We start from the raw sequence: 12,852 nt of genomic DNA, 5'->3' as shown, positions 1-12,852 counted from the left end.
ATAGGAAAAGGAGTACATCAAGGCTGTGTATTGTCACCCTGCTTATTTAACTTATATGCAGACCACATCATGAGGAACGTTGGGCTGGAAGAAGCACAAGCTGGAATCAAGATTGCCAGGAGAAATCTCAATAACCTCAGATATGCAGATGACACCACTCTTATGGCAGAAAGTGAAGAATAGCTAAAGAGCCTCTTGATGAAAATGAAAGAGGAGAGTGAAAAAGTTGGCTTAAAGCTCAACATTCAGAAAACTAAGATCATGGCATCTGGTCCCATCACTTCATGGGAAATAGATGGGGAAACAGTGGAAACAGTGTCAGACTTTATTTTTCTGGGCTCCAAAATCACTACAGATGGTTACTGCAGCCATGAAATTAAAAGATGCTTACTCCTTGGAAGGCAAGTTATGACCAACCTAGATAGCATATTAAAAAGCAGAGACATTACTTTGTCAACAAAGGTCTGTCTAGTCAAGGCTGTTGTTTTTCCAGTAGTCATGTATGGATGTGAGAGTTGGACTGTGAAGAAAGCTGAGCGCCAAAGAATTGATCCTTTTGAACTGTGATGTTGGAGAAGACTTTTGAGAGTTCCTTGGACTGCAAGGAGATCCAACGAGTCCATCCTAAAAGAGATCAGTCCTGCATGTTCACTGGAAGGACTGATGTTGAAGCTGAAACTCCAATACTTTGGCCACCTGATGTGAAGAACTGACTCATTGTAAAAGACCCTGATGCTGGGAAAGATTGAAGGTGGGAGGAGAAGGGGATGACAGAGGGATGAGATGGTTGGATGGTATCACCGACTTGATGGACATGAGTTTGGGTAAACCCTGTGAGTTGGTGATGGACAGGGAGGCCTGGCGTGCTGCAGTCCATGGGGTCGCAGAGTCGGATACGACTGAGCCACTTAACTGAACTGACTGAGATGACTGCAATTGTACGGTAGTTTGAGCATTCTTAGGCATTACCTTTCTTTGGGATTGGAATGAAAACTGACCTTTTCCAGCCCTGTGGCCTCTGCTGAGTTTTCCAAATTTGCTGGCATGTTGAGTGCAGCACTTTCACAGCATCATCTTTTAGAATTTGAAATACTCAACTGGAATTCTATCACTTCCACTAGCTTTGATCGTAGTGATGCTTCCTAAGGCCCACTTCACTTCTCATTCCAGGATGTCTGACCCTAGGTGAGTGATCATATCATTGGGATTATCTGGGTCATGAAGATCTTTTTTGTATAGTTCTTCTGTGTATTCTTGCCATTTATTCTTAATATCTTCTGCTTCTCTTAGGTCCATACCATTTCTGTCCTTTATTGTGCCCATCTTTGGATGAAATATTCCCTTGTTATCTCTAATCTTCCTGAAGAAATCTCTAGTCTTTCCCATTCTATTATTTTTCTCTATTTCTTTGCACTGATCACTGAGGAAGGCTTTCTTATCTCTCCTTGCTATTCTTTGGAACTCTGCATTCGATTGGGTATATCTTTCTTTTTCTCCTTTGCCTTTAGCTTATCTTCTTTTCATAGCTACTTGTAAGGCCTCCTCAGACCCCCATTTTGCCTTTTTGCATTTCTTTTTCTTGGGGATGGTTTGGTCACTGCCTCTTGTACAATGTCACGAACCTCTGTCCATAGTTCATCAGGCACTCTGTCTATCAGATCTAATCCCTTGAATCTATTTCTCACTTCCACTGTATAATCAATAAGGGATTTGATTTAGGTCATACCTGAATGTTTCAGTGGTTTTCCCTACTTTCTTCAGTTTAAGTCTGAACCCTATTCATAATTCCTGTTAATTCATTTGCACGGGAATGTATCAGTGATCTACTAAGTAAAGATCAACATTAAAGAAAATTAAACTTACAACAAAGTGCCACAGCACAAAGCTTCTTGCTATCCAGTGGCAATCATTTATTTCAGATTACATTATGTTCCTGAGAGTCTTCCTAGGAGCACTTGAGACATGCAGAAGTCTCTTTAAAATACACATACAGATTCATACACACAGGACCAGAAAACTGGCCTCTATGGAATGTACATGTATAAACTTAGAAATCTTTCTTTTGATAGTGCCCCAAATTCCATTTTCACTCAGCAAACCATTGATGTTATTTGAAAGCGTGGCATATAGATAAAAAAGGGGGATCCTAAAACATTGGAAGCTATTGGCATTCAAAGGCAGATCATGGATTGCCCCTTCTTGAGGTAGACCAGTAGCTGGTTTCCAGTGAAGCTAGAATTCCACCATGCCTAATCATGCCTGATAACTAGTGGAGTGGTTGTGTCTTGGGTCTGTTTGCTGAGAGGGTCAGGGTCCTCCCGAGATAGATAGAGCTCATCTCAGAGGAATAAAAGTCAAGCTCAACAGAAATATCTGTTGAAGAAAATCTTTCCCATCAGAGAAGTGATTCTGTATGCAGTCCAGTTTTTGCTGTTTTGGCCCTCCTCCCAAACCAGGCCCACTGGTCCTTGTGGTTCTTGGTAGAGGAAGGCATGGAGATAAAATCAAGAGAGCTCCTCACCTGGAGGGGCCATGAGCCCTCTTGGGACTCCCCTAAGACAGTGACTGATGGAAGAGAGCATGTTCCCTGCACCAGAGGTTGTGGATGGGATCCAGGAAAGGAGGCTGTGGAGGCAAAGCCAGTATAGTGGAGGGCTAAGGAGAGTGGGCTTGTACAGAAGACACTTGTGTGGTTCCTTGCCATACTGTGCCAGGGACTCAGAAAGGATCAATGCACTTAGAAATATGGGTTGTCATGACACGAGCCCATTCACAATTACAGGCTGGAAAGGCGAGAAGGAATAGGCCTGATCCATCCAAGTATGCCTGGAGTAGGAAAGGGCAACCCACTCCAGTATTCTTCCCTTGAAAGTTTCATTGATTGAAGAGCCTGACAGGCTAGAGTCCATGGGTCTGTCAGGTCGCAAAAAGTTGGACACAACTGAGTGCACACACACACACATCTAAGCATAGTACTGTTTTTACTTGCTGATACTGAGTTCTCTTGTTTTCATTTTCCATGTTTCTCTATTGTCTAATCTGATAGTTCTTCCCTTGGATGGACATTAAAATCACTCAGGAAGCATTAAAAGATGCTGGAACCACCTCAAAGGTTTTGATTGATCAGGGATCTATCCTTGATCCTTGGCATCTTTATGTTTAAAAGGCTTCTAAGGTGATTCACATGGTTAACCACAGTTGAAAGTTGTTGCTGTTAAATATATCACGGAAAATCTTCACTCTCCGTCATCTGTCCTGCTCTATCTAGAGGAGGGTTAGGCAAGACCCCTGCTACGTGTCCACCTCAAGAAGAGCTCTCCTGGGTGTGCCTCTGTCTGCTTGTTACCCTGTGAAGAATTCATCTGTTTCTTTCCCTGTCCTTCTTCCTGGCCCCTACAGACTCCAAATTCTGAGGCCTTTTCCTTCCCTGGACTCTGCACTAGTTTCTGGTGATGAGCTCAACACTGAGGGGAGGAGAGGAAGTAAAGAAGAGGGCAGGGCAAGGGGAGAATAAAGGGTAATTGGGAAGAAGTGGAGGAGGAGAGAGGGATGGAGCACACTCACTGCTTCTCACACACTCCGGCTATGGCCAGAGTGTGGAGGGAAGAGTGTGAGCAGGGAGCCACACACACCCAAGTGGAAGTTCTGGGTCTCCATTACTTACTAGCTTCTGGATCTTGGGGAAGCTACTTTTTTGGCTTGTTTTCTTTTTGGCTGCCCCGGGTCTTCCTTGTGGTACACAGGCTTTCTCTAGTTGCAGTGCACAGGTTTCTCTAGTTGTGGATCACAGGTTCTACAGTGTGTGGGCTTCAGTAGTTGCGGTGTCTTGAGTGAGGGCTTAGTTGCTTTGCATCATGTGGGATCTTACTTCCCTGACCAGAGATCAAACCTGTGTCCGCTGCATTGGAAGGCAAATTCTTAACCACTGGACTACCAGGGAAGTCCAGGAACTACTTTGTCTTTTACAGCTAAAAAGTGGGGAAGCTCAGGGATTCAAAACAAGCCTGACTGATTTAAGAACTCTAAACATTTTCTCAGCTTATGTAGCATCTTCTAATCCATACCCATACAATAGGGCCTGGTAATGAATACAGCAATTAATAATGTCCCAGATGGTAGTTGAGCTTGTTTTTAAATTCCTATGGTCAAATACATTGGGCAAATGTTACAAAAAGATTAGTTGGAGGAAAAAAACGGTGTGCCATTTATTATCAGCCTAGAACATTCAGAATTGTCATTCATGAGAAATAAGCTCATTATTAATAAAAGATTACTTTTCTTGTCTTTATGTGACTATTTTCTTAAATTAAAAATAAACTCTTTTCTTATTGTAAAAGCAAAGCATGTTTATCTAATACAAACTGGAAAATAGAGATAAGCAAATAACACAAAATTAAACACACTCATAATCTCTCTACCCAGATACAATTGCTCTAAAGACCTTCTAGACTTCCTCTGTTTTTATGCAGATTTTCAAAAAGTCATAATATACACTTTCTTTTACCTTTATAAACATCTGGTCAACAGCATTTTGTGTCAATACACTGGTATTTACTACATCATTTTTGTGTCTGCTTATGAAGGTAAAATAATTTTGTTTGTTTTTAAACCACATTTGTTTACTCAGAAGTCAGAAACTCACAGATTCGGAAACATCTGAAGAGCCCCAGGTGTGGCTTTGTGGAGAGGTTGAGTAATTCAAAACAAAGTGCAAAATATAAAAACAATTACAGTCAGTTTGACAGTGGTGCGTCTGTTTCCTATGGCCCTCCTACCCCTGAGTCTACTGCTGACTTCAAAGGAAAGCCAGCACAGAGGAGGTCCAGAGGATAAGGTGCAAAACGAGAATCAAAACCCACGATAAGAGATTAAAGGAAGGTTGATCAAAGCCCCAGCATGAAAGTGCTAGCCCATGACTTGCCTTGGCCCATGGCCCCAAAATATTCATCAGAACAGAACTTTCTTTGATGTGATTGGAAGCTCCTGCGCTCCGATGAGCTCTCTGGTCAAAGGGAAACTTTAAAAGTGGCACAGAAGGGGTTGGCAGAGGTTCTCTCTCTCTCTCTCTCTTTCTCTCTCTCTCGTCTGCACATACCTCACAAATTGCTTGAATGCTGCTTCTTTGGTTTGTTGTCCAGATGTAAGTAGTTTCACTGTGTATCAAGTGAGGAATTCAACCTAAGATGGGAAGGATCGTCTTTTCCGTGGTGGGAGGTGAGGCTGTGTGAACGTGGCGTGTATTTGCACTCATGAATGTGGGACTTCAGCCACTGCTCCTCCTTTTCATTCAGGGTGGGTCAGTATGTGTTCGATGCCCTCCTAACTAGGAGTCTATGGCTCTTTGTGGTGTTAGGATAGAAGCCATCTATTTCCTCCGAGAATAGAAGAAAGTAGAAGTGCTTTCAAAATGGTGGTTGCCTTTACAACATTCAGCTTACACTTTTTAAAGTCTGTTGAAAGACAAGAGTTGTATAAAATTGCTAAAAAATGTGTGCTGAGAATGTCTTTAGCTAGTAGTCCTTTCAGGTTCCAGTTTTCTGGCTTTTCACTTTACATAATAATCTATTATTTAGGGTCTTTATTTTTATTTCCCCTGTCATCATATCTTCATTTCCTTAAAACTTTAAGAGATTTTCATTTTCTTTCTACCTTTTTAGGATCTATTTCTTAATCTTTACCTGAGGTTTCAAGTTAGAGTTTTTACTGACAAGTCTTGATCAAGCACAATCTTAGGCTCTGAGAGAAAACTGGAAATTGTATCTCTACCTTTGTGGGAACCACAATCCAGGTGAAGAGGCAATGGGTTTTCCAACAGAAAAATGAATGTCAGCCAGTATGGGCTTTGTAGGGACAGTCCTTCATGAAGAAAAAGGATTTGAACTGGGCCTTGAACAAGCCTGAAATTTCTGAATGTGAGAAAATAAAAAAGGATATTTTGACAAGGGTTGAGGCAACATAGTCAAAGTTACAGAAATGGAGAACTGTAAGATGTTCCATAGCATAAAATGAATACATTCATTTAATTGGGGCAGATGGCTCATGTAAGAAAGTGATGAGAGAAGCTTCACTAGGTATGTTAAGGTTAGAATATACTATGAATCTGGATTTTATTATGAATGCGAGAGGACTGAATACTTTGTAGTGGAATATTGAATAGTTTGGAGTGGAAATATTGAATACTTTGGAGTGGAAAATGGCATACTGAAATGCTAGGATGGTGTGAATCCAATTGACACACAGGATGGATGGCATGGGGAGAGGCCTGGGGCCATACTTTGGTGAAAGGGCATGAATAGAGCCTTAGAGACGAAGGCCCAAGAAAGAATGGAAACAGTGGGAACTGGAAGTATGGGACTGACCCTGGAGGCTGTGAAATGAGAACTGGTCTGACCTGCAGGAACTAGGGAAGGAGATGTGTAGGAGGAACAAGTAAAGGGACTCATTGATGATTCAGTAATGTCATCATACAAACTTAACGCATTTTACTGAACATTCCAGGTGACAGGAATACAAAGAGGTTGAGTTCATCAACAGAATGGTTAGGAAGACTCAGCAGGTATTTATATGAGAAATTCAAAATAGCCTAATCTAGAGCATTTAAGACTGAGTGAGACAGTGACCTCCCAGGAGTTCAGAGAAAGAAATTTTCTCTATGGTTTGGAAGAGATGGGACAGAAGCTGAACCTTGAATAGTGGGTAGAATTTGGAAAGAATGGGAGAAGTTGAAAGGGTCAAGTTTCTACTCAGCCATAAAAAGGAACAAAACTGTGCCATTTGCAGAGACATGGGTAGACCTTGAGCATGTCATACAGTGGGAAGTAAGTCAGAAGGAGGAAAAAAAACCGTATAGTAACACATGTATGTGGAATCTAGGAAAAATGGTACAGATGAACCTATTTGCAAAGCAGAAATAAAGACGCAAACATACAGATACAAAAGCGAGGAAAGAGAAGGTGGGATGAACTGGGAGACTGGGATTGACATGTATATGCTACTATGCATAAAATAACTAACTAACAGGAACCTACTGTATGGCACAGGGAACTCCACTCGTTGCTCTGTGGTGACAAAGAGGGAATATATATTTATGTATAGCTGATTCACTTTGCTGTACAGGAGAAACTAACACAACATTACAAAGAAACTGTACTCCAATAAAACTGTTTTTTAAAAAAGGGTGGAGTGAGGAGGAGAGAAACAAAGATGCAGGGTAGAGAAGCACAGGAGTGCTTGTGGTCCTTGCGGCAAAACCCACCTGGCCAAAGTACAGTGTTTTTGTGAAAACGCAGGGAGGAAAAAGAGAGAAGGTAGAGACTTTATATTAGCCAAGTTAAAGAGTCGTAATTTAACCTGGGCAGTGTCAAGCCACTGACATTTTTGAGCAAGGGAGTAGCTAGAGCAAAAGGGTCTTTGGGGAAGTTTAACCTGTGAAAGATACACAACATATGTATACAAGTAGAGAGATAATACTATGAATAGCAAGAGGAGTAGTTGGGTGACGTCTAGTCAAAAGGGAGGAAGATGTAAACTAGGTTGACATTGATTATCTAGAGTATAGATTGAAAGAGGCAGAAGAGTTACTGATAGCCCAAGGGAGAGCATGAAATACAGAATTCTACTCAAGATTTCAAACCTGGGAGGCTGTGATAACAATTGTACCACATGCCAAAGTACAAACATCCAGAGAGGACTGGTTTGGAGGTGACCCACAGAGTTTAGTCTAAAAGAGATGGAGACTGAGATGACAGTCAGGCAAACATGTCCAAAAGTGGTCAGAAGCGGGGGCTCGAGGCTCAGCGGGAAGACAGATTTACCATTCCAAGCTGGAAAAATCCACACAGCTCAGCAGTTCTTTAAAAGTGTTTAATTAATTTATTCAGAAGGCAAAGTATTTTCAAAAGCTCACTTGAGAACTTATACTCTCTTGATGCAGATGAATTCTCAATTGCTCTTTTGTTTTCCTTGCAAAACAGTTCAACTTGTTTGAGAAAGAATGTGGGGAGGGCAATGGTAGGGTTTTCTCACTGTTCCAGGTGTAGAAATTGTGAGCACAAGAGTCCTGTACATAATATAGTATTTTTCTCTTCATAGATCTTCTCTTTATCTATCTTTCTATTAATTGAGACACCTAGTACAGTCAGTGTTTTGCACATTTTAAATACTCAACATTAGTTGATTTGTTTTTTCATCATAATTCTCAAAGATAAAATCATGGATGAAAGAAAAACTAACAAGCTTACAGCTAATTTTATAATGACAGACTCTACATAAACAAATGCAAATTGGATATCCGGTATGAATTGCAGAAATATTGTAAGCAGAGTCCAAGAAGTATTAACTGTAGCTTCAGATCTTTACTGAAACAATAAAATCCCTTAACAATCCCACATACCGTAGAGCCTCCTAGATGTTCAAAGGTCACAGCACCTTGAAGAACAAAGTCAACAGCCAAAGTTATCAGAGTGCAGAGTGACTCCAGGCCCAGGACAGCTAAGGCAGGCCTGCATTTTCTCTTTCATCTGAGGTAGAAACTAGCGAGACACTTGGTTATTTAAAGAAAGAGATAAGATGCAGGACAGGAGGACCCAGACCTCTTAAGAATAAAACCAACGCACTACAGTAAAGGAAGAAGAAGTATACACACGTACTATTCATCATTCAACCTAAGTCCAGAGTTCCACAAGTAAAAAGAAGAGCATCAGTCCAGTTGACTTGATCATAAAGAAGTAACATGTCTCTTTTTCTTCCCCTCTTCCAAACTACTTACGAAACAAACCCTTCACTTTATCTCATCCTTTCTCTGGTCTTTCAGCCGCTCGACTGATTCAGAACATGGATGCCACTGTTGAGCCTTGTACAGACTTTTTCAAATATGCTTGCGGAGGCTGGTTGAAACGTAACGTCATTCCGGAGACCAGCTCTCGTTACAGTAACTTTGACATTTTAAGAGATGAATTAGAAGTCGTTTTGAAAGGTTAGTGAAGTTTAAGTCTATGTATCAAAGATTTCTGTCTTAATATATCCATTTTAAGGCCTTCCCAGGTGGCTCAGTGGTAGAGAATCTGCCTGCCAGTGCAGGAGATGTGAGTTCGGTCCCCCGGGTCAGGAAGATACCCTGAAGAAGGAAATGGCAATCTGCTCCATTATTCTTGCCTGGGAAATCCCATGGACAGAAGAGCCTGGTGGGCCATAGTCTATGGGGTCACAAAAGGGTCAGGCACAACTTAGCAACTAAATAACATCCATTTTCAAGATTTTACTTGGGAATGTAAAAGCCATTACAGGGAGTGTCACACAAAATTAAAAGTTGATAATCCCTCCAAGTTTTGTGGACCATTGCTGAGTCACTCTAAGGATGGAAGACACTAAAATGAGTATGTTGACATCTCAGCATTCCTGCTTTCATTTGAATATAACATGATAAATGCTCTATTATCCATGAAGGTGGTATCTATGCATTTTACAGGAGAAATTAAATGATTGCCACTAAACAGGACATGCATGTTTACCCTGGCCCTGTGTTGAAGTTGCTGTAAGATAGTACCAAGATTTGCCTTCCCAGACTAGGTATATCTGTTCTAATCCAGATATGATCAAGACACTCTGCCCGGGAAGCTGAGGAAGTTGTGTCTAGTCCTTTGTTATCCTACATTCTGTGTTCTTGTTTAGAATTCTTTGTAAAAATCAAAACTTTTTTTTTTTTTTTTTACTATTTTTTAATATCCAAGCAAGTAGAACATTTCATTTGGAGCATGAACAGTATGATCACACAAAAATAATTACCCTCCAACCATCAAGAAGACTATCATATTAAATTACATATTCCAAAACAAATTTGTCTTCTTTTTAATCTCAATATCAGAAAAAGTAACTTCTGTATGGCAGAGCAGTACAGATCACTGTTCACCAGAAACTAATAATCTAGTCAAAAAGACTTTCATCTAAGTTGGCTAATGAAAGTAACTCCTCCTTCTACACTAGGAATAATGATCTGATAAGGAGTTTGGTTTTTCTCATAGGGTTTTGGAATGGGAGAGACATGAACACATACAAGTTTTTTTTTTTTTTTTTAAACCAAACTTGCATTGAAAATGTTATTTAGAGCTGCAAATGAACAATTATACTGATGCATTTTACCAACACTCCATTTCAGATGTCCTTCAGGAACCCAAAACTGAAGATATAATAGCAGTGCAGAAAGCAAAAATGTTATATAGATCTTGTATAAATGAAAGTAAGTGCTCTTTATTTTATTTTACTAGGAGTATGCCAAAATATGTATATACTTCATAATATATTTATATTCATTATTTTTAAAAGCTGCTATTGAGAGCAGAGGCGGGGAACCTCTACTTAGACTGTTGCCAGATATATATGATTGGCCAGTGGCACTAGAAAACTGGGAGCAAAAATATGGTAAGACAGTCTTCCCTTTAATAAAATTATTTCTGTATAAAATCTGTTATTATTATACTATAGTATCATATTAATGCATCAAGCATCTAATGATATACTTCACCTTTCATTTCTTTAGGTTCTTCTTGGACAGCTGAGAAATCTATTGCACAACTGAATTCTAAATATGGAAAAAAAGTCATTATTAATTTTTTTGTTGGCACTGATGATAAAAACTCTACGAATCATATAATTCATGTAAGTTTGTATGGCCAACAGCCAGAGTTATCTTTAACGTGATAAAACATTCACATGCATTGTTGTTATTGATATTTAGAAAAAATAAGGCTTATTCTTATTTGACTTGTAGGAACAAAGTGGTAATAAATTCAAGGACAGATACCTGGCTTTCCAATTTTGAAACTGTTTTCTTGATGCTATGTTTTAGACATTCAACTCTCCTTTCTGCTATCTTTGTTTAGATAAGAAATGAAAGACTTTAGGTCTCTCCTATTTAGAAAAGGGGCTTCACTGGTGGCTCAGTGGTAAAGAACCCACCTGGTAATACAGGAAACTTGAGTTTGATCCCTGGGGCAGGAATATCCCCTGGAGGAGGGCATGGCAGCCCACTCCAATATTCTTGACTCACGGAATCCCAGGGGCAGAGGAGCCTGGTGGGCTACAGTCCACGGAGTCACAAAGAGTTAGACACAACTTAGTGACTAAACAATAACAATTTAGAAAAAGCACTTGATTTCTCTATACGTTCATGAAAGGAGCATGGTCTTGTTTATATAAGTAATATGGGTTGGAAATCAGAAATTCCTAATTGACTCCAAAAAGATCATAAAAATGGGATACTACTACTACTACTACTACTACTACTACTAAGTCGCTTCAGTCGTGTCCAACTCTGTGGGACCCCATGGACTGCAGCCTACCAGGCTTCTCTGTCCATGGGATTCTCCAGGCAAGAACACTGGAGTGGGTTGCCATTTCCTTCTCCAATGCATGAAAGTGGAAAGTGAAAGTGAAGTCGCTCAGTCGTGTCTGAGTCTTAGCGACCCATGGACTGCAGCCTATCAGGCTCCTCCATCCATGGGATTTTCCGGGCAACAGTAGTGGAGTGGGGTGCCATTGCCTTCTCCCAAAAATGGGATATTGAACATAATTTTGATGCTTGCTACATCTGTACTTTTTTTTTTTTCCCAGTTAAGGTAAGCAAAATGTCATTCTTCTTAAAGGGCTTGATAGAAGCAAGGTCCGATGCTGTAAAGAGCAATATTACATAGGAACCTGGAATGTCAGGTCCATGAATCAAGGCAAATTGGAAGTGGTCAAACAAGAGACGGCAAGAGTGAATGTTGACATTCTAGGAATCAGCGAACTGAAATGGACTGGAATGGGTGAATTTAACTCAGATGACCATTATATCTACTACTGCGGGCAGGAATCCCTCAGAAGAAATGGAATGGCCATCATGGTCAACAAAAGAGTCCAAAATGCAGTACTTGGATGCAATCTCAAAAATGACAGAATGATATCTGTTCGTTTCCAAGGCAAACCATTCAATATCACAGTAATCCAAGTCTATGCCCCAACCAGTAATGCTGAAGAGGCTGAAGTTGAATGGTTCTATGAAGACCTACAAGACCTTTTAGAACTAACACCCAAAAAAGATGTCCTTTTCATTATAGGGGACTGGGATGCAAAAGTAGGAAGTCAAGAAACACCTGGAGTAACAGGCAAATTTGGCCTTGGAATACGGAATGAAGCAGGGCAAAGACTAATAGAGTTTTGCCAAGAAAATGCACTGGTCATAACAAACACCCTCTTCCAACAACACAAGAGAAGACTCTATCCATGGACATCACCAGATGGTCAACACCGAAATCAGATTGATTATATTCTTTGCAGCCAAAGACGGAGAAGCTCTATACATCAGCAAAAACAAGACCAGGAGCTGACTGTGGCTCAGACCATGAACTCCTTATTGCCAAATTCAGACTTAAATTGAATAAAGTAGGGAAAACCACTAGACCATGCAGGTATGACCTAAATCAAATCCCTTATGATTATACAGTGGAAGTGAGAAATAGATTTAAGGGCCTACATCTGATAGATAGAATGCCTGATGAACTGTGGAATGAGGTTCATGACATTGTACAGGAGATAGGGATCAAGACCATTCCCATGGAAAAAAAATGCAAAAAAGCAAAATGGCTGTCTGGGGAGGCCTTACAAATAGCTGTGAAAAGAAGAGAAGCAAAAAGCAAAGGAGAAAAGGAAAGATATAAACATATGAATGCAGAGTTCCAAAGAATAGCAAGAAGAGATAAGAAAGCCTTCTTCAGCGATCAATGCAAAGAAATAGAGGAAAACAACAGAATGGGAAGACTAGGGATCTCTTCAAGAAAATCAGAGATACCAAAGGAACATTTCATGCAAAGATGAGCT

The 12,852-nt window shown here is 40.3% G+C and overlaps 1 protein-coding gene across 8 annotated transcripts in view; it reads left to right on the top strand.

The window, feature by feature from the left end:
- MME (membrane metallo-endopeptidase) overlaps nt 1-12,852 on the top strand; it is a 119,800-nt gene that overhangs the window by 30,334 nt on the left and 76,614 nt on the right. For all 8 annotated transcript variants that reach the window (XM_010844740.1, XM_010844742.1, XM_010844743.1 and 5 more), the window contains exons 4-7: nt 8,813-8,974; nt 10,154-10,234; nt 10,321-10,416; nt 10,535-10,653. In XM_010844740.1, the coding sequence (XP_010843042.1) occupies nt 8,813-8,974; nt 10,154-10,234; nt 10,321-10,416; nt 10,535-10,653 (458 nt within the window). The remainder of the gene's footprint in view (nt 1-8,812; nt 8,975-10,153; nt 10,235-10,320; nt 10,417-10,534; nt 10,654-12,852) is intronic.

Source organism: Bison bison, unplaced genomic scaffold, assembly GCF_000754665.1.
Source record: "Bison bison bison isolate TAMUID 2011002044 unplaced genomic scaffold, Bison_UMD1.0 scf7180017864207, whole genome shotgun sequence".
In the NCBI taxonomy this organism is placed as follows: domain Eukaryota; kingdom Metazoa; phylum Chordata; class Mammalia; order Artiodactyla; family Bovidae; genus Bison; species Bison bison.
The sequence above is the reverse complement of the archived record's forward strand: the minus strand, read 5'-3'. Positions and strand labels throughout refer to the sequence as shown.